This window comes from Hipposideros armiger, unplaced genomic scaffold, assembly GCF_001890085.2.
Source record: "Hipposideros armiger isolate ML-2016 unplaced genomic scaffold, ASM189008v1 scaffold_113, whole genome shotgun sequence".
NCBI lineage: Eukaryota > Metazoa > Chordata > Mammalia > Chiroptera > Hipposideridae > Hipposideros > Hipposideros armiger.
Genome location: NW_017731463.1, coordinates 3,077,359 through 3,097,556, shown reverse-complemented (window position 1 = coordinate 3,097,556; position 20,198 = coordinate 3,077,359). Strand labels below are relative to the sequence as shown.

General features: G+C 33.9%; 1 protein-coding gene across 12 annotated transcripts in view; it reads left to right on the top strand.

The window, feature by feature from the left end:
* CEP170 (centrosomal protein 170) overlaps positions 1–20,198 on the top strand; it is a 111,327-nt gene that overhangs the window by 29,362 nt on the left and 61,767 nt on the right. For all 12 annotated transcript variants that reach the window (XM_019647561.1, XM_019647570.1, XM_019647569.1 and 9 more), the window contains 5 exons: positions 4,841–4,930; positions 11,051–11,129; positions 18,292–18,350; positions 18,448–18,610; positions 19,503–19,637. In XM_019647561.1, coding sequence (XP_019503106.1) covers positions 4,841–4,930; positions 11,051–11,129; positions 18,292–18,350; positions 18,448–18,610; positions 19,503–19,637 — 526 coding nt within the window. The remainder of the gene's footprint in view (positions 1–4,840; positions 4,931–11,050; positions 11,130–18,291; positions 18,351–18,447; positions 18,611–19,502; positions 19,638–20,198) is intronic.

Here is a 20,198-nt window from a genome sequence, read left to right as displayed (position 1 = left end):
TATTAAAAGAACCTTGCATTTGAATAGTACTTTCTAGTTCTCGATGTTCATTTATGTTATTTCAGTTCTTCTCAGCATTTTTGTGAAAGATATAATCATCTCGATTTTACAGATGGGAAAATTAAGATTCAGAAAGATTTAGTAAGGGCCGGCCGAGTGGCTCAGTTGGTTAAGAGCTCACTCAAGAGTGCGAGCTCTGAGCAACAGGGTCGCCGGTTCGATTCCTGGCCCAAGCTGAGCTGCCGCTGAGCTGCCAACAGGTGGCAGGATGGATCAGCTAAAAAAAAAAAAAAAAGACTTAGTCACTGGGCCAGTGTCGTCACATGATCATTAAGTGATTTAAACCTTGGTAACGTTGGCTCAGAATCAAATGGTCTTTCCCTTCTACCACTCTGCTGCTGCTGCATCCATGTAACCTAAATTGGTTTGGTAACTTAATTCTCCTGCCAGTAAACATGCACAAACTTTCATTATAATAAATTGACTACTTCTTTGTACAAATAGTTAAAAAGTTCTTATTTTGAAAAAAGTTCCTATTTAAATTCTCATTTTATCTTCATAAAATATATAATTGCACCAATGGTTGAATTTTGCTATTTTGAGAATCATATTAATTAAGCATGTTTTTTTCTGATGCATAATAGAAACTAGAATGAAATTATATATGCCTTACTATTTCATATTATAATTTTCATACTGATGTAGGAACAGTCCCCAGGAGGACAATGGAATATGTTTGAAGATCATAAGTAACTTATTTCCATTTGTGCTTTGAGGCACATAGCAGAGGATAAATCACTATGGTTGTAAAATGCAACTGGGTTTTAAAGAATTTTTCAGCTATAGTATCTTTTAAAAAGATTTTTAAATGGTGCTGGCACACAGCAATCTTTCTTTATCTCTTTAAGTTTGTCTAAGCGTCTTAGCGTAAGTATCCGTGTATTATTTCTGTGTCTTTTTCCCCCTCTTAATTCTTTGGTAGGAAAAACCACTACAAGGAGTAACAATAATGTTAAAAAGTAGCCATTTCATACCCAAAGCAGATATGACACATACCTGGTAACCATTTCATGTGTTTGTTTTTAGTTAGAAATTAGTCAACTTGAGTCCTTGATGGTTTTTCATTGTGCCTGGCCTGAAATTGTTTTTTATGTCTTGCCTTTATTTGATGGCAGGCTTTTTGTTGTTTGTTTTGCAGGAAAGGAAGTATTTCTTAAATGAAAAAAGTGGTTTTGCTTCATTTTAATACTTTTACTTTCCAAAATTTTCTGGGTTTATAATTATCTTGTCTGAGAGTACAAATTTGTTTGTTTTAGTTCTGTTTTTTTAAGCCACCCAGTTTGTACATTTCTTAAAAGTTGGTTTGGACTTTGTAACTTCAATACTTATGCTATTATATTAATCTAAGAAAACTTTTATACTTCCATGCTTTTTGAAATGTGATTGGCCAAACAGCATGTACTTTTATTTCCAACAAACCTTTATTAAGCACCTACTGTGTGTTAGGCTCTATGCTAGGTGCTGTGGGATCAATGTGTGTACAGATAGGGTCTCTGTCCTTGAAGGCTTAGAGTCTGGTAGGAGGAGAGATGCATCTAAACAAATAAGTATAAAAAACAGTGTGACACAGGACACAAAAACAGAGGGGTCATTTCTACCTGCAAGGAAATGTGGGGATGAGAAATCTGGAAAGACTCCATGGAGGAGATGGCTTGCGCTGACTAATCTTACAAGATGAATAAATGGAATGTTAGAGTGTGGTTGGTACATGGCATTGCAGATAGTGTGACATTCAGTGTCTGTTGAGGTCATTAAAATAATTCCTTGTAGTTTACATATGGGATGTCAAGGCAAGCAGTTTGAGAGCTTAAGATTTCGGAGTCAGAATAGGCCAGATCTTGGAGGGCCTTGTGTGCTACATTAAAGATTATATATTTTACCTTAGCCAGGATGCCCACAGAGGAACTTTTGATAAGCAGGGCACTATTGCTTTTCCTGTCCCCACGTAATATCCTCACTGCTTCACTCCTCAGTCCCCAAAGTTGGAGTGGCATCTCAACTCAATGCACTCTAATGTCTTTTGTGAGCTCTACATTTTCTAGTGGATGTTCTTATACTTATTTAACCCCCATAAACAATTTTAGAGCAGGGTGAGTGAATATCAGATTCAGGGTCTTCCAGGTTTCTAGCTAGTTGTGAACTCAGTGAAGTGACGTCTCCCAATTATTTCTCCACAAACCATTTTTTCTCTGGATCTCTGATCCGTGTGCATGCACCCCTTCCCTGAAAAGCTGCCGATCCCCGGCTCCGTGAGCAGCCGTTCCACTTCGTTCCCGTGTCTAATAGTAACCTTTCACTTTCCTTAGTGCTTTTCCTTTTCTCAGCTCTGTTAGATTTTTCCCCTTGAATTTCTCTACACTCTTCTAAGGATTTTTTCTTTATATTCTCCCCACAGAGAGATTATTTATGATGATCCATTCAATATTTATTGAGAGCCTACATATAACTTGAAATCTCACTTGCCTTACAACATGTAGAAATGTTTATATTTAGACTAATTCACTTCACAAATCCATAACGAGAAATTTTTTTCTACTGCATTTCCTTCATATAACCCAAATAACTGAATTTAGTACTTAATTAGTTTAAATGGGACAACAAATTAAAATAATAAAAACCAAAATGAAGTTGAATTAATTATTAGATTTAACGCAGATGTTTTACAGTGGTTACACCTGTAATTTGCCATAACAGATGGTTTTCCAGTTAAGATATAGAGAAGTGGCAGTGATACTGTTTATAAAGCTCCTGTTAATTCTGAGATTTGCAATTTGTCCTAGAGAGGTTGAGATTTCAGAGAAAACAAAACCAAACCAGAAACAACCCTTAAAAGTTTCAAGAACAAGAGTGTATGTATGATTAGTGTTTATAGGTTTTGTTTCCTCCAAAGTCAGTTACTTCAATATAGAGGTTTGTATTCCAGAAGGAAAGACCAAAACTTTTTCAATATGGAATTGAAGCTAATTGGCGAAGGGGCTTTTAATTTTAGTAATATTTACTTGGAAAGGGTCATTTCAACTAGGATTTACATCTGAATTGTTTATTAATTGCTGACCTTCTCCCCCTTTTGTTTATGTGGCAGGAGTTAAGCCCTGTTTGCTTTAGCTAAAAATGTCGGAGGTTAGTTAACGTTTCCTCTAAGTGCCCTTCTTGCCCTTGGTGTCACCTGTTGTGTTTGAGTTTCCCTAGAGATTCCTTAAAGAATCTGAGCTTTGTTTTTCTTCCCATTGTAATCCCTTACTATTATGTATTATTATGTATATTTGTAAGTCCCTGTTGATGTGATGGGAAGGATTGGGGAGAGGGGAAGCATTCTATAATTCTCTGAATTTTAGTTCTCAATCTTTTAGTGGGGCCGTGATGTTCATAGGTGCATCCCAGCTTTTTTTTGGTCCTCATCCTTGGGTGACACAGGGAGGCTAGAGCAGGCTGAGGCTGCAGTTGGGTATTTCCATTCTCCCATGTCAGTTAGACTCTGGTAAAACTCGTGTTGGCTGAGCTCTGGTAACATGAGGGGAGGCCATTCTGGGTGTATTTCATTAAGGTTAATTTCCCCTCACCCTTACTGAAGCAGGAGAAGATTTTTCTCCTGTCTTCATGCTGAGATTTTTGTGAGTATGCTGGAGATTTAACTCATGAAAAAGCAATGTCTTCTGAAGGCCCTGGGTGTTTTAATCTCTTAAACTAGTTCACACTCAAGTCTCCAGCAGGTCTTTGAGGTTTTTTACCATTTGCGGCCTGCAGCAGTGCTTTCTGCTCCTAGTCCACTGCCCTTCTCTGTATTCACCAGTCTCTCCAGTTTTCAGGTTGGCAATTGGCCTTATGACCTCAGTTCTTTGATGAAAATAAAATGAGCTTTGATTGTCAGTTTGGTCACTTCTTTTCTTGTTTTGAGGACAACAGCCATGACTTACAAATTTCCATATGTCGAACTGGAAACTGGAAGTCACATGTCCATTCCATTTTGGATACTTCTTAGCTTTTCAGTATAAAAGATTCACGAAGTAACCCCGTGATAAATGGCGATTGAGTTCAGATTCGATGGTTCTTAGACTATTTCTTCTTGTGACTAGACTGTATATGCTTCCTTTCAGTAGAACTTTCCACAGACTTAGAGTTTATCTTTCAGGTACTTCCATCTGCAAACAGTTCACTAAACTCTGGAGAGAGGGGGTTGGGAGTGAGAACTTTAAAGAGAATTAAAAGCAATTTTCAAAAATCAGTTTGCCATTTTAATTCCTTTTTTTGACTTTCTCTTTCCCTCTCAGAATGCTTTCATGAATTTCAGTTTTACAATCTATGTGAAGATAATTTTATTCAGGAACAGGGCACATTGTGTCCCTTTTCTTTTATCTTTGGAGTACTTAGATAATTTATGTTGTAGTTTCTGGTATTAAAAAAAGAAAATCCTGTAGGGTAATTTTTTTTTTTAACAATAAGATACATTAACATTATAAAGTTCATGATTCCCATATAACGGTTTGAAATTTAAAAAAATATTCATACATCCAACAAACTCAGCTGATTTAAATTCTCTCAAAAGTAGAATGTGTGAATCTGGTAGAAAAGAATGTCTTAAAATTATGGCTGCTTTCCTCATTGGGGAGTGATGCCATATTTGCGTTGTATAGTAACAGTTTAAATATCATTTAATCCACTTTTACTTTGATATTTTCCTATATTTATCTACTATCCTATTAATACAAAGTATCTAGCTAAAAATCTTTGTGCTTTTATTCTGACATTTTCTTGTATTTATTAACTTTAAAACTTCTTTCAGTCTCGTAGTGTGGATAAGCAACATGCTGTAATCAATTATGATGCCTCTACGGATGAACATTTGGTTAAAGATTTAGGCAGCCTAAATGGGGTAAGTAAAGAGCTTATTTTTTGTCTTATTTGAATATCAGTTTAATGTTGTAAGAAGGCAAATGAGATTACATTTTCTGTTTGTATTTTTTTTTCTTCAGTTTGCATTTTACTTATAAATGTTTACTAGGTAAGCACTTTGGGAACCATACAATGGAGTATAAAACTAGTCCATGTTCTCAAGAAACTGTATAGACAGTAAATACTCAGAAGAATTCAGAAGGTTCTTGGTTCTTATCTGTAATGTTTAAAAAAGATTTCTTTAAGGAGATTAGATGAAAGCTTGATATCACTAAATGGCTCGAAATTTATATGTGGGAAACAGCCAAAAGGCATGGCAGTAAGAATGCAAAAAAAGCACTCTTGGGAGACAGAGCAGCGTGTGTTAACTTGAGAAAATACAGGTGGAAATGTGGTTTGGTACCAGATGGTGGAGGACCTAGAACCTTCTATACTACAGTAAAAAGAAGTGAAACATATTCATTTACCTTAACAAATATGGTTATGTGATCTAACAACCAGTGTTTATTATTGCTTCTTTAGTTTCCTACTTTGAAGATATTTTTTGTGTTACTTTTTGTGTTTTGTTTTTTGTAGTAAATTTTCCTCTAATTCTTCCGTTGATCATTCAACATTGGAAAAGTATAATTAGCCACATAATAAGAGAATACTGAAGTATTGAATAATTTATCCTATTCTTAATTTTCTTATGTCTCTGCTAACATAAGCAAATACAATGTTGTTCATATCTGTGCTATTGGATATCTTAAAATGAATTTAACAGAAACTAAAAGTATCCTAAACTGCTTCTAACTGCTACTGCTTTTCAAAACACATTAAACATTATATGGAAAAACATATGCAGAACTTTGGCAAATACAGTAAAATTTTTTTTCTTGTTCTGAATTGGCCTGCTACTGAAGGACTTCATATTTATTCTTTGAGATACTTTTTTTGTAGGCATGTTTTCCTGTTGGTTTTATTCAAGCCTTTATTAGATTCTCATGCATATAGAATTAAGTCTAAACTCTTCATGTTTGACGTGAAAGAGCTCACATTTGGCATCACCCACATCTCCAGATTCATGCTGGATCGCACTTTCCTTTGCCATGCCTCCAAAACAGTAGTTTCATACGCATACTGTCTCCTCCAAAGAATTCGCTAGATTTTCTTCAGCCTAGTACTTCTCCCATCTGGCCTTATAATTGATCAAATTCATACTTATTTTTAAAATAAAACCCAAATTCCACTTTTTCCTGATGGGAACAAAGAAAAGGCATTTGGGGATATTAACTTGCTAATGATGTTAACATGTTGAATGGATGAAAGTAGAAAGTGATAGGCAGGTGGAAACTGTTTTCACATGAGACATATGAACTGCCAACAGGTGGCAGGATGGGTCAGCTAATAAATAGATAAATAAATAAATAAACAAATAAATAATATATAAATAAATAAATTAAATTTAAAATAAAAAAAATAATAAAATAGTAACAATGGTAATAAAAACAATAATTCCCACTTTGTAGTATTATGAGGATTAAATGTGACAATACATGTGGGTGTGTGACTGTCCCAAAACTTCAAAGCATTACACAAATGATGAACGTTCTGTTACCCAAGTGACAGCCTAGGAGATATGCCAGAACTGACTTTGGTAGCCATGGTCTGAACTACCAACTAGCAAGCATTTTATTCATAAGAGAATTTGTAGACTATTGTTCACAGCCTACTTACTCTTAATATTCATATAATTCTAGAAATTTGTGCATCAGGTTAAAAGTAGTGATTTCAGAAGGGGACACATGTAGTAGTGGTTATATGCCCAGCTTGAATTCATACGAGCCATGTAAACTTAGACAGGTTACTTAATTTTTCTGTTCCTCAATTTTTTAATAGAAATAGTAAAATTATAGTCTTCTCAGGTTGTTGTGAAGCTATAAATAAATTAAGTTTAAACGCTTTTAATAGTAACCACTCATAAGTGCTAGTTATTGTTGTTATGGTAAGAAAACCAGTTAAAACTAGTTTAGCATCCTGTAGCCTATATACTATTCAATAAATACATTATTTTACATATTAAAGCACTTACCAATTAAACTCAATTTATAAATAACTCTACCTGTGACTTCCACTCCTTCTCCCTTTCACTTTACCCTAAAATACACTCCCAAGGGACCCAGATCTGCACTTGATGTTATTGCTACCAGAAACAAGGTCGCTCTGCCTGAGTGAGCTGGAGCTGGTTCTGTAGCTGATGTGGTAGTGGGTCATTTCCGTGCAAGCCCCTTGAGAGCCCGTATTTGCCTTCAGTTCTTCCTGCCTCTCTCTCTGCTGGCACACTTGCCCCTCTGAGATTACCAGGCCTGCATGGTACCACTCCCATCCAGGCCAGCTTCGCTTTTTGGTACTAGGCTGCCTCTCAGTTCCCTGTCTTCTGGCCCCAGCTCTGTCCCCCTTTACCACTGGAGTTCCGGCCAGCATCAGACCAGTATGGTCTAGAGTGGGGAAGACGAAAAGGAATGGTTCTGGAAGAAGAGGAGACTTGTCACTGGCCACGCGATTGAAGTGGTTGTGCTCCTGGCCATGCCACTCAAGTTCCCAAGAGCATTAATATAAAACATGGTGGTTATATGATTTTATCCTATCAATTATATAATTTAGTTATATGTGAACGAAATAGGCATTTATCTAGTTCGGTTGCTTCTGTGAGTTTAGTGGTTTGTATGGAGGAGTGTGGGGAGCTGGCCTGGCCTCGGCACCCAAGCTTCTGTGATGTGGCGAGAACATGAGATTTTGTAGCTCAGAGACCTTGAATCCCCACAATTCCACTTCTCAACACTGAGATCTTTATTGTTCCTCACTCTCTGTGCCTCACTGTCTTCATCTGTCCTGCCTGCCAGGTAGAGGTATGATCAAATGACACTGACATAAGAAACAAAACCTATTTTTCTGTCCATATCTAATTTATCAAAATGCTTTACAATTGCTTTAATGCCATGATTTTTTGCATGTGTTGCTCTTTGAAATTTGCTCTTCTCCTTTTATAATTTTGGACCTTCAGGAGACTAAACGTATTTTCCTCCAGATGTTTTCACTTGCAGTTTTGTGAGCTAAAACTTTGTGTCTGGCTTATATTTTCTAAGCCTTTTTAGACCTTAGGGAATATTTCTGTCATAAATGCCAGCATGTTAAAAGGATATGTTTCTTGATCTCTGAAAATACCTAGTGTATGTTAAACACACAATAGATGCTTAAAAATTAGGAGAGTTGAGCAATTTTAAGCTTTAAAGTGGACCTTACAGGTCATCTTCAGCATTTTGAGTAAATACGGTGTTTTACGTTGAGATAGTTTTAAATAAAATTGGCTCAGAACTGCAGTATTCTTCTTACACAATATACCTAATTATTTATCATATGCTACCAAACATCAGTGAATTAATATTTTCTTCTAGTCTTCTCTTTTCTATCATTTTCCTCAGCTTTTTTGTTTTGTAATTATATGTAGAATATTTTGGTAAACTCAAGATATAAGTTTTAAAGCACTCTAAAATGTTTTGGAAATGAACCTGAAATCAGTGTTCAGAAATGCCTGAAGCCTTTGAATTTTCTATTAACATTTCGACCTTTCTATGAAGCATGTTGAAAGCTTGTAATTTAGGATTACTCATAAATCATATCAAGGTGTGATCTCGAGTTTTAGCAGAATTGCTATCTCCATATTATCTGTGCTTGAAATAAAGATCACAACTCTAATTTTTTTCTGTAGACTTAAAAACTATGACATTACAAAGTGCCGGTCATATACAGGAATTTGAGAATATGACTATAGTAACATAATCCCCTTATATATTTTACTGTACATCATTCAGGACCCTTCTAAAGTTCCTCACCATGGAGGGACCCTTCCCAATTATGAGGTCCATCACAAATCCAGTAAAAAAGAAGATGAAAAAATGGAATTCAAAAGGAAAGAATAAAGTAATTTTTAAAGTTTCAACTTATCAAAGAAAAATTTGTTAGGTCTTTATATGATGTCTGCATTCCGGGCCTTTAAGTGTAACATTGTTCTGTGTTCTATAAACCTAGCAAATTCTAGGTCTTTAACTTCCTGTATGCCAGAAATAACAATCATTATCATTTACCATCTGTGTCCAATGAACCCTTTGTCCTTTTACAAATAATTTATAGAACTAAGCATAAAAGGATAATGAAAAAAAAACTTTGAAATTTTAATGAAAATTAGGCATGACAAATTCAAATTTTTATTCCATATTTTTCTGGTTTTGAAAGGTACGTAAATACACAAAATATTAAATGTTCTTTGAGTGCCACTAACTACTCATCAGTTGTCATGCATTCACCTGGACATTTATATAAATTTTTTAAATGTCAAACTCAGATTTCAAGTACATCTCTAGCTGGTATCTAGTTTATCATTATTTCTAGTCCTTCCTACTCTTGCATTGTCAAAATGCATTAGTTTAAAGACTTTGACAACTTAAAATTTTGTTAAGAGATGGCTGACTTCTTCCAAAATTGCAAAACATTTCTTACTTTTAGATGTGTAAGCAACAGAAGACCAGTCCGCTAACTATTTCTCCATCACCTTTCTTTCTAGTTCTCTTTGTGTAGATACCTTTCTTGAGCATCTGTCCCCTTACAAACTAAATCCACAATAAGTGTTGGAACACAAACATCAATAAAATGAAAGAATATTGTCAAAATGGCTTAGGTTTTTGTTGAAAATATTGCGTGATTCTTCTTATTGAATCGCTAACTGGAAGAACAATATATGCATATATTTTTTGTCATTAGGAACATTCTTCTCTCGTGTTAGGGAAAATTCTTATGTTAGAGGAAATTCATCTAGGATTATCTTCATCTGAAGACTCATGGTCTGATATGTTGCTGCCGTCTATCTTTTTGTATTCCTCTTATAATTGTGAAATATCTTCCTGTCTGTTTTCTTCTTGTCTTTATGGACGTTAAATGGAAAATTCTGAATTCTCTGTTGTGCTCTTTGATAGCTGAAAAAAAAAAAAAAGGACAAAGATAATGTCTCCAGATGTATTTTATGTTTTTTTGGAAAGATGGTGCAATATTTTGGGTAATTCCGTAAGAAAACTGAAGGTTGGTGTAATAAATGATGATTTATTTCATGATTGCATCATCCCTTCTATGTCTGTGTTTTTCACTACAGTAGCCATTAGCCAAATGTAGCTATCGAGCACTTGAAATGTGAATGGTCTAAAAAAAGAATTTAAAATATCTTGTTAATTTTTATATTGACTACTTGTTAAAATTGTACTATTTGGACATATAGATTAAATTAAAAGTATATTATTAAAACTAATTTTACCTTTTTCTCTTTACCTTTTAATGTGCCTGCTAGAAAATTTAATAGCATATGTGTAGCTTGTAATATATTTTTGTTGGATAATGATATTTTAAGTAATTCCATTATTCTTCTGTTTTATTTTGGTCCTTTTCAGCATAGTTAGAAATAATTGATGAGTAATGATGAAATAATTACAGGATGATGAAATAGCAGAATGTTTCAAGATACAGGAAAAATAAGATCACTAAGACCCCATATGTATCTTAGATTCATAAAGGGTCCAAAGGGCTCATATGGAAATTGTAAAATAGAGTGAGTTTTATTCAGTTTCTTTAAATTTTCTTTTTGTTGTTTTGAAAAAAATCTAAGAATAAAAGTAATGAAATAACAATCTTCAGAAATAGAATTGTCCTGAAAAGCTAAAATTGAGTTCATTACACCCTGATGTTCGAGAGTTAAGTATTTTACCCTTTACCATTTGCCAGCTTCTGAGTAGGAGCTTTCCTTGGCATCATTTTTAGGGGCCTAAATTTGTCTTGGCAGCATGGTGGACTTAGAGAACTGCGACCTGGTTCTTTGTGTGTTAGTAGTAATAGTGATAAAGGGCTGAATATGAAATCCTTTATCCGCATGTAAGATGCATGACGCATGCTTATGATACACAAACTGTATTACCCACCATATGATATGTACTTCTGAGTATCAGTTTTGAGTATTTGCTGGTCTGAAATGTAGTAATTAATACTCCACATATAACCTAACATCTTTTTTTTCTTATAGACTTTTGTGAATGATGTAAGGATTCCAGAACAGACTTACATCACCTTGAAACTTGAAGATAAGCTGAGATTTGGATATGATATCCTTATATGATTTTGTGTATTTATTAAATGTATTCAAAAATCTTTACTCTGGTGCAAATTAACATTTCTTGAGATATAAAAATTCACAATATAGGCATGCTAGAAGTCTCTGTGCCTTCCCATGCTAAAATACATGTTTAAAAATAATATATATATATTATTTTTTGTTACTATATCTGTTCCTAAAAATAATCCTGGAAAAATTGATGGACTCAGCTATTTTTCCCTCCTTCTCTCTATATATAATTTTGGCAGAGGTCTCCCTGCAGTGCTATTGCATATGTAATTTGGGTATCAAAGAATGTACTGGGGAGAGGACTGAAGTGTTTAATATTAGCCCAGCCCTGGAATTTTTTTGTTATTGTTGGATGATAATGGCATAGATACCGCCCCAGAGGAATGTACGAATTTAAGCCTTCCTCTCCTTTCATCCCCACTTTTACTCCATTTTATTTATTCCATCTCTGCTGCCTATTTAGTTCAAAATTTTCAATATCCCATGTCTTCTAAGACCTGCTCCCTAATTAAGTAACAGTTTTATGCATTTAGCGTGTATTTTAAAACTTTTGTTTAAAAATAAGATTCTAAGACCTGCCTGAATAGGTACATGAATAGGAACTATATACCTAGGATAGGGTAAAGAATCACTAGTGAAGAGAAGGAATGTGATTGATTGAAGAAGAAGAAAAACATTTCTATTCATATTAAGCAAAAACTCTGTAAAATGGACTTATTTATATTTAATTAAAATACAGGTATTTTACATTATGCTGAATGTTTTTTTTAGTTTTAGTAATTTTTTCAATTACTACATTCATCTGGACTTCAATATTAAGGAATGTATTAAACATTGGCAACTTGGATGGATTTTTATCATCCTGCACAGAAAATGTAGTCTCAGCTAAGTAGAGTTGATTCTTAAATGTACTAACACTTTAAAATTGTTCTCAGAGCATAGCTAGTTTTTATTTTATATTTAACTTAAATTGTATGAAAAAATAGTTTTGTACGTCAACTAACCTTTCCAGTTGTAGAGCCAAAGGAACATATGAAAAGTGAGACCATTAAACATTAATACTTTGAGTTGTATATTTTAAATCCTTAAGATACGTATCACATAAAATCAAGAGTTAAGGGCAAAGGGCTTGAAACAGGAACTTGTTTGGCTTGTTTGAGGAACAACATGAAAAGTCAGTGTGGCCCGAGCCAGTGAAGAGCAGGATAGGCCAGAATATAACTACATTGTTGTTAGCAAAAATTACTTATCTTTTAAAGGGATTTAAATGATGAGAAAAATACTTTCTATTTTTATGCCCAGTGTCTTTTATATCTTAAACCAATGTAGCTACCTTTTCTCATGTTCTTCTTTTCTTGTTATAGACTCATATTTTCTTCTAGTATTTTCTTTTCTGCCTGAGGGCTTCCTTTAACATTTCTTGCAGTATAGTTCTGCTGGTGATGAATTCTTTCAGCGTTTATGTCTGGAAAAGTATTCACCTCAGTTACTGAAAGTTATTGCTGGGTTTAGAATTCTGGGTGACCTTTCATTTCTTTCAGTACTTTAAAGATGTTGCTCCCCTATTCTCACTTGCATTGTTTCCTTTTATCCCTGGTTTTGGGCAATTTGAGTAAGTATGATGTTCCTTGGTATAGTTTTCTTCATATGTCTTGTGCTTGGGGTTTGTGAGGCTTTAGGATCTATAAGTTAATAGTTTTAATCAAATTTAGAAAAAATTTCAGCCATTATTTCTTTAAATATTTTTTTCTGCCCTCCTCCCTTTTCCTTCAAGGACTTCAATTAAATGTTTATTAGGCTACTTGAAGTCTTCTCCCATCTTACATATGTTCTGTTTAATTTTTTTTTTTTAAGTATGTGTTCTCTCTGTGTTTCAATTCGGATTGTTGTTATTGCAGTGTCTTCAAGTTTACCAATTTCTTTTTTGGTGATGTCTAATCTGTCATTAACCCATCCTAGTGTTCATATCTAGATGTTCAATTTGGATTTTGTTGTTGATATCTTCCAAGTTTCTACTTAACTTTTTGAATATAGGAATGCAGTTATAATAACTTTTAGCATCTTTGTTGATATCAGTGTCAGTTCTGCATCAGTTTCAATAAATTGATTTTTACATGCATAGTAATTTTTGATTGGATGGCAGATATTGTGAATTTTACTTTGTTAAGTATTGTATATACATATTTTGTATTTAAATATTGAGCTTTGTTCTGGGACACAGGTTACTCGGAAATAGTTCTATCACTTTGGGTCTTGCTTTTAAGATTTGCTAGGCTTCTAAGATTAGTCTGGGGCTAATTATTCCCCACTACACAAGCAAGACCTTTCTCTGTACTCTACTATAGTGATCAGCAAACTCATTGGCTAATCTAGTTCTCAGCCTGTATTTGTAAATAAAGTTTTATTGGAACACAGTCAAACCCACTCCTTTACATATTTCTATGGCTGCTTTTGCACCACCACAGCAGAGTTGAGAAGTTGCAACAGATATCATATGGTCTAAAAAAACATCAAATATATACTGTCTGGGCCTTTACAGAAAAAAATGGCCGACCTCTGCTTTGTCCGATAACTCATGATTCATGAGGTTTTCCAGCCTGGCTGTTGGGAGCAGACACTATTCCAGTCCCTGTGTGAGCACTGGGCACTATTTTCATACTTTCAGATGGTTCTTGCTACAGCCCTAGGTAGTAGTTTTCATTTATGCATGTGCTGATTAGTATTCAGTTGAATACTTGAGCAAGACCATCTTAAGATGTCTGAAATTCTCTCTCTGTCAGCTTTCTTTTCTTCAGTACTCAGTCCCATGAACTCTAGTCACCTTGTTCTCCCAGACTCTCAACCCAGTTTCCTCCAGGGAATCTTCCAGACTCTGTCTGGATTACCTCTCCTGGAGTATGACCTGGAAACTCTCTTAAGGTAGTGAACTAGGGTAGTGATTGGACTCAACATGTCGGGAATCACTGTCTTTCGTTGCTAGGTATTGATTGTCTTGAAAACTGTTGTTTCATATATTTTCTCCATGATTTTGTTATTTTAAGATGGGAGGGAAAATCTGGTTCCTTTTATTCTGTCTGATAAGTGGGGTTTGGACATTTTAAATATACCAGTTGGATCCAGGGAGGACAGAAATTTGGGGATTTTTATTTAAAACCTGACAACAAATGAAATCACCAAGGGAGTGAATATGGATTAGTAAGATGAAAAACTGGGACATTCCATCATTAAGAGGTGGGAGAGATGAGGAACTAGTATAAAAGACCAAGAAGGAACCACTAGTGAGCTGGGAAGAAGGAAAATCGGAGTTTGGTATGGTTTCTGTGCTTAGCTGAAAATGATTTAAACATCACTTAAATACCTTAATTCTCAAGATTTCCTCCTCTTCACCATCCCAGTCATATGAGTTATTATAAAATATTATTATATATAATTACATATATAAAAATGGAATTCTCTTTTCTCAAGGTTGTCTGCTCCCTGCCATAATGGCCCACAAAGTGATTAGGTTAATCATATTAGAAACAAGGTAAAAATCGTTGTCATAGCTTCTAAGATCATGATTTATCTATACTTAGAATACTGTATGTAGCATTGTTTGCCTGGCAGTCCAGATAATGGCTGCTAAAATGATGAAGAGGGGGATAAACATATTAAAAATTTGCTCTTCATTCAGAGAAGTTAAGATTTTTTTCTGATGAGTGTGGTTTACATCCACAAAAAAAACACTTTCAAATTTTCTTAAAAGTAGAGGACATTTCTCAAAGCTTGAAAGAACTAAATTTAAGAAATTGAAATGAGCCATTAGATAAAAGAAAAGTCAGAGAAGAAAAGTTAAAATCAGTTGTTGAAACATTATGTTCCTATAGAATAGGGTCTTCTATAAGTTGGACAAGGTATTCATGTTGCTAAAATAAAATGATATATTTTTTTGAAGATGCAGACAAAATTAATAGATTAAAATTTTCCCCTGTGAAAGGTTTTCTATCATAACTTTTAAAAAATCTTTGGCATTGCCTAGGATCTGCCTTCTTAGTACAGTGTGGAATCTAATGTAGCATAATTGTATATTTCATTATCAAATATAGTTAAATAAAGGAATTTTCCCATACTCCTAATGAGAAGATTTAAAAAGAAAAGCTCTGGGTTAACTTGAAGGAGAATTATTAAGGATAACCTTCTTATGTATCTATTTTTAAATCACATGTAATATATATATGTATATTTAGAAAAAATGCTTACTTCCCAATTTTTCATTGTATAAAATAATTGCATTCAAATATTCTCATTTATCTGACATCAGTGTCTTCAACACTATGGGAGTTACATTTTTTTGTAATATGTCCTAGTTTTTCAGAAAATATTATATTAATACCCATCTAAATTGTTTGAGAATACAGCTCTTTCTGAAACCTTATAACACTGGAAATCTTGTCCCAAGTAACAAAAGCTCATTATGTAATACTTGGAAAATTTTTAAAAATTTTCCTCATTCTGTGATTGGTATTTCCTCAGTGAAACAACTTAATGACTTAATTTTACAAATAATTTTTGAAAGATGTGCTCACAATGATATCTGAAAACTGGTGTTTTAAAGCCAGAACCCTAGGAGAAACTAAAACTGTTTAAAAATTTGTTCTCTTTTTAACCTTAATTGTCATTAAGATAAAAGATGGTATCTTAGAACACATTACTAGTATGCAGATGAGTTTCCATGATCCCATGTTTAGATAAACATTTCCTGAATAAATTGAGCATAGGGATGACTTAGAATAACAATCATAGTCTTATGTAAAGAAATGGGGAAATAGCCTATAAATATTATGATTTTTAATAAACAAGAATTTAAACTTTGTGTAATTTATTTTTTTGAATTATTATTAGTTCCAGGTGTACAAAACAATATAGTGATTAAACATTTACACATCTCACAAAGTGATAACCCCAACAAGTCCACTACCCTTCTGACACCGTACATAGCTATTACAATACCATTGACTACATTCCCTATGCTGTACTTTACATTCTATGACTATATATTTTTTAATTATAGTTGACATTCAATATTATTTTATATTATTATAGTTTCAGTTGTACAGCAGTTGTAGTAGTTAGGCATTTATATAATTTATGAAGTGATCCCCCCATAAGTTTGGTACTCATCTGACACTATACATATTTATTACAGTATTATTGACTGTATTTCCCATACTGTGTTTCACATCCCTGTGACTATTTTGTAACTACCAATTTGTACTTCCTAATGTCTTCACCTTTCTCACCCATCCCCTCCCTTCTCACAATCACCGGGTTGTTCTCAGTATCTACGATTCTGTTTCTGTTGTATTTGTTCATTTATTCTGTTCTTTAGATTCCACATATAAGTAAGAGCATATGGTATCTGCCTTTCTCAGTCTGACTTATTTCACTTAGCCTAATACCCTCTATAATTGACATATGACTATAGTTAATAATACTGTATTGTGTTTTTTGTATCTTACTGACATCATGAGTAATTGTACCTTAGTTTGACATTTTTCTTAATTAGCAAGTTAAAAACAGTCACTTAGGTTTGTACCACAAGGAAGATGGTAGATAAGCTGGGGGTAAAAACTGGAGCCGAGTGCTCAGGTAAATTCATGACCTAAACAAGAGGAAGCTAGAGTTCTTCAGCCCCACGCCCAGCAACCTTTTTGGTAGGCAAAGTGTTTAAAAACCTAAGATGTATGGCCTGCCTGAAGTTTGCCCTGGAAATCCTCACCAGGAAATCCTCCTAAAATTATGTGTGTTTCCCACTGAAAAAAATAGAAATGGCTTTCAATTTTTTAAAGATACTGTGTTTCCCATTGAAAATGTAAGAGTGCTATGAATCTTCTCCAACCGTTGAGTTTCTTGGGTTTCTTGGGGATAAACAAAATTACTAGACTTTTATTTTTCAGTAAATATATTTAGTTGTAAAGTATGCACTTCTATATTTATCAGCATATGTACATTAAAAAAAGGAAATTTTTAATATTTCACAACTGTAGGAAGCAATGTTAGGTGACGGAAGCCCCAGACTGCGGTCAGTTGACTAGATTATTATCTTTGGGTTCTGCCCCAGTCCGGAAGTTCCTATAGAATAAGGAGCCAAGGTAATGGAATTGAAGAGGATAGTCCCCAAAGCTCTTTAAAGTTCTTTAAAAATCTGAATTTCTATTCTAATGAGTAGAAATATAGGTTAAAGACTCGTTAACAAGCGTATTGCTCCTTATGCGTTAGAAGTCTTCCCCCTCAAATAGCCGTGGTAATTATAGCTTTCTAACCTTGAAGTCATGACCGCACTGAATTGGTGAAGAATGGAATTCAATACATGGTTATAAAAGTCCTTTCATTACAGGGTTAAGTAATGGTGGGAAATGTGACCTCAACTGTTTAATGAAAGATGTTTTTAATATACAGAAGCATTGTTCCTTTTGGCATAATAATGAAAGCATTCATTATATCTAGTACTTGGTTCTAATCTGTATAGAATCAGTTGTTTGATAATGTAATCTGACCCTGATTGCAATTCCTTAGGGAAAGGGGTGGCTGTGCTTGCTGTAAGGACCCTAATTATAGCATTTATTTTACATTTTCAAAATGAACTTTATTTTTATCAGTGCCTGTGGAGTCTGAGTCATTGAATTACTTCAGAATTAACGGTTGGGTAATCACTGATGAGATACTTCCTTTTACATTTTGTGATTAGCTATCAATATAATTTGATCCAGGTGCTTTTTTTCCCCCTTGCAATCATATTGTTAGTGAGAACTGAAAATGTCTTTTTGTGCTGCGATTAGTGATCCAGTTATTTGCTTCTTGAAGGCCATAATTACCTAAGTTTAGAATTACTTGTTAGATTTTAAGGTTTTTCTTTATTATTTAAAAATGAACCGTCCCAGCTCATGACTATATTCACACGCAAGAAGCTCCCCAGAATTAAGCCGAAAAGAAAAATGAAAAGTTTATATTTTTGAGCATACTTGAACATTTAACTCTTAGGGGAATATAACTTTGCTGTAATTACCTGTTTAAACATATGACCATTTTTCGGTTTATCTTATGATTATTTTAAGCTCGATTATCAGAATTTTGAAAGTATATTCTTCCTTAGCCCCGTTTACATACAAATCTTTTCACTGTAGTACGAGGAGAAATGAGGGTCCCTGAAGAAGCTCTAAAGGTAAAAAGTTTTTTCCTTATTTCTTTTGTGAACCTAATCATTTACTAGGGCTGATTTCACTCATGGATATTTCGCTTGCATTTTACATGTTTTCTAGCATGAGAAGTTTACCATTCAGTTTCAGTTGTCCCAGAAATCTTCAGAACCGGAATTATCAAAATCCGCATGTGCCAAAAGCATAGATTCCAAGGTTGCAGATACTGCAACAGAAGTACAGCACAAGGCTACAGAAGCACTAAAATCTGAGGAAAAAGCCATGGGTAAGCTACCCTCTTTGAAAATACTGTGTTTATACTTGATTATGTAGAAAATACCATGCTTTGTTCTCAAAAACTCTGCCATGTCCATACAAAAAACAATAATAATAATGACATTTCACAGTGGGTTTTAAAGCAGCCAGTGCCTTCATTGGAAAGCACTACAAAACACATTTTATGACAGTCATATGTAGGTGCGTTTCACATGTTTAAATATCTGAAAGAAGTAAATGTAAGTTACCTTACAGTATTTTTATTATTTCATGTTTGTTTGCTTTTTCTTCTGAGTTATAAAAACTGAAATGAATGAACAAGAACTATCCAATTTTGCTACGTTATCGTAATTATCATATTTATCATGTTCCAGGAACTGTAAGAAATGCTTTATATAAAAATCCCTGTCATACAAAAGCAATTTTTAAAATTTGATAAACATTACCAAATTTGTTCAAATGTGAATCTATTAGTCCTGTTAACAGCTACGGTAGTTTAAATTCAGTTATTGTACAATGCCCTACAGCCTTAAACTAAAAATGTTTAAGGGTCACTTACACCAAAATGTACTTTAGTTTGATCTTTTATAGTATTTACACTTAATGACTCATTTCTAGAAACCAAAGAACTGATTACACTTGAATAAAAAAGCTACTGGGCTATAGCAGTTTGCGTTATGTAGATACCAGCCAGTGCAAATTTTCAATTATTTAATCATGTCCAACACTGAATACGGTCTTACACAAGTACTAAGTTATTCAACTTAGAGGACTGTTCGGCTATCTAGACTATACTTTGTCTTTCACTTAATAAATCTACCAGGTAATTCTAGTATTCTGCAAAAGCATATTCTTTTTTCTGTTTCATATGCTATAGACAGATTTTTCCCACCTCTTTCCAGATACTTCTGCTATGCCCCGTGGTACTCCATTATACGGACAGCCATCATGGTGGGGGGACGATGAGGTGGATGAGCAAAGGGCGTTCAAGTCAAGTGGCAAACCAGAAGAAAAAAGTCAAGAAACTGGAACACCAGGTAAAAAACTCTTAGACTGTTGATTTGGGATATTTGGGGAAGAATTTATTATCTAAGCAAAAAAAAAACCAATCTGTTACCCTGAAAAGAGATTACTACTCTTTAATTTGATATAAAATATTTGATTAATATTTTAATGACATTGCCATTTTAATTTGAATTTATTTATTCTGAATTATTCTCACATAAATTATTAATTCCAATATCTTTGTAAATCACTTTTGTTTAAAATATTTTTCCAGCTGATTCATAAGATTGTTAGAACTTGGGAAAAGATTAATAATATAATTGGACATTTAAAAATAATTATTAAAATGTAGACCAAAATAGTGGGTACAAACTAATTTTGTGTGTTTTCATTAGATTGACAAGTATATAGTCATATTTTTAAATGAATGATTTATATTATGTTTAGAAACAGGATATGAAATTAAAAATTCTTTAAAACTTCAGTGTGCCCAGTTTATGGGGATATGGTAGCAACAAGATTAGCTGAGTTCAGCAGCCAGAAAGAAGAAATAGTTCCGGATCACGTTCTCAGATTAAAAATAGTAGGTACAA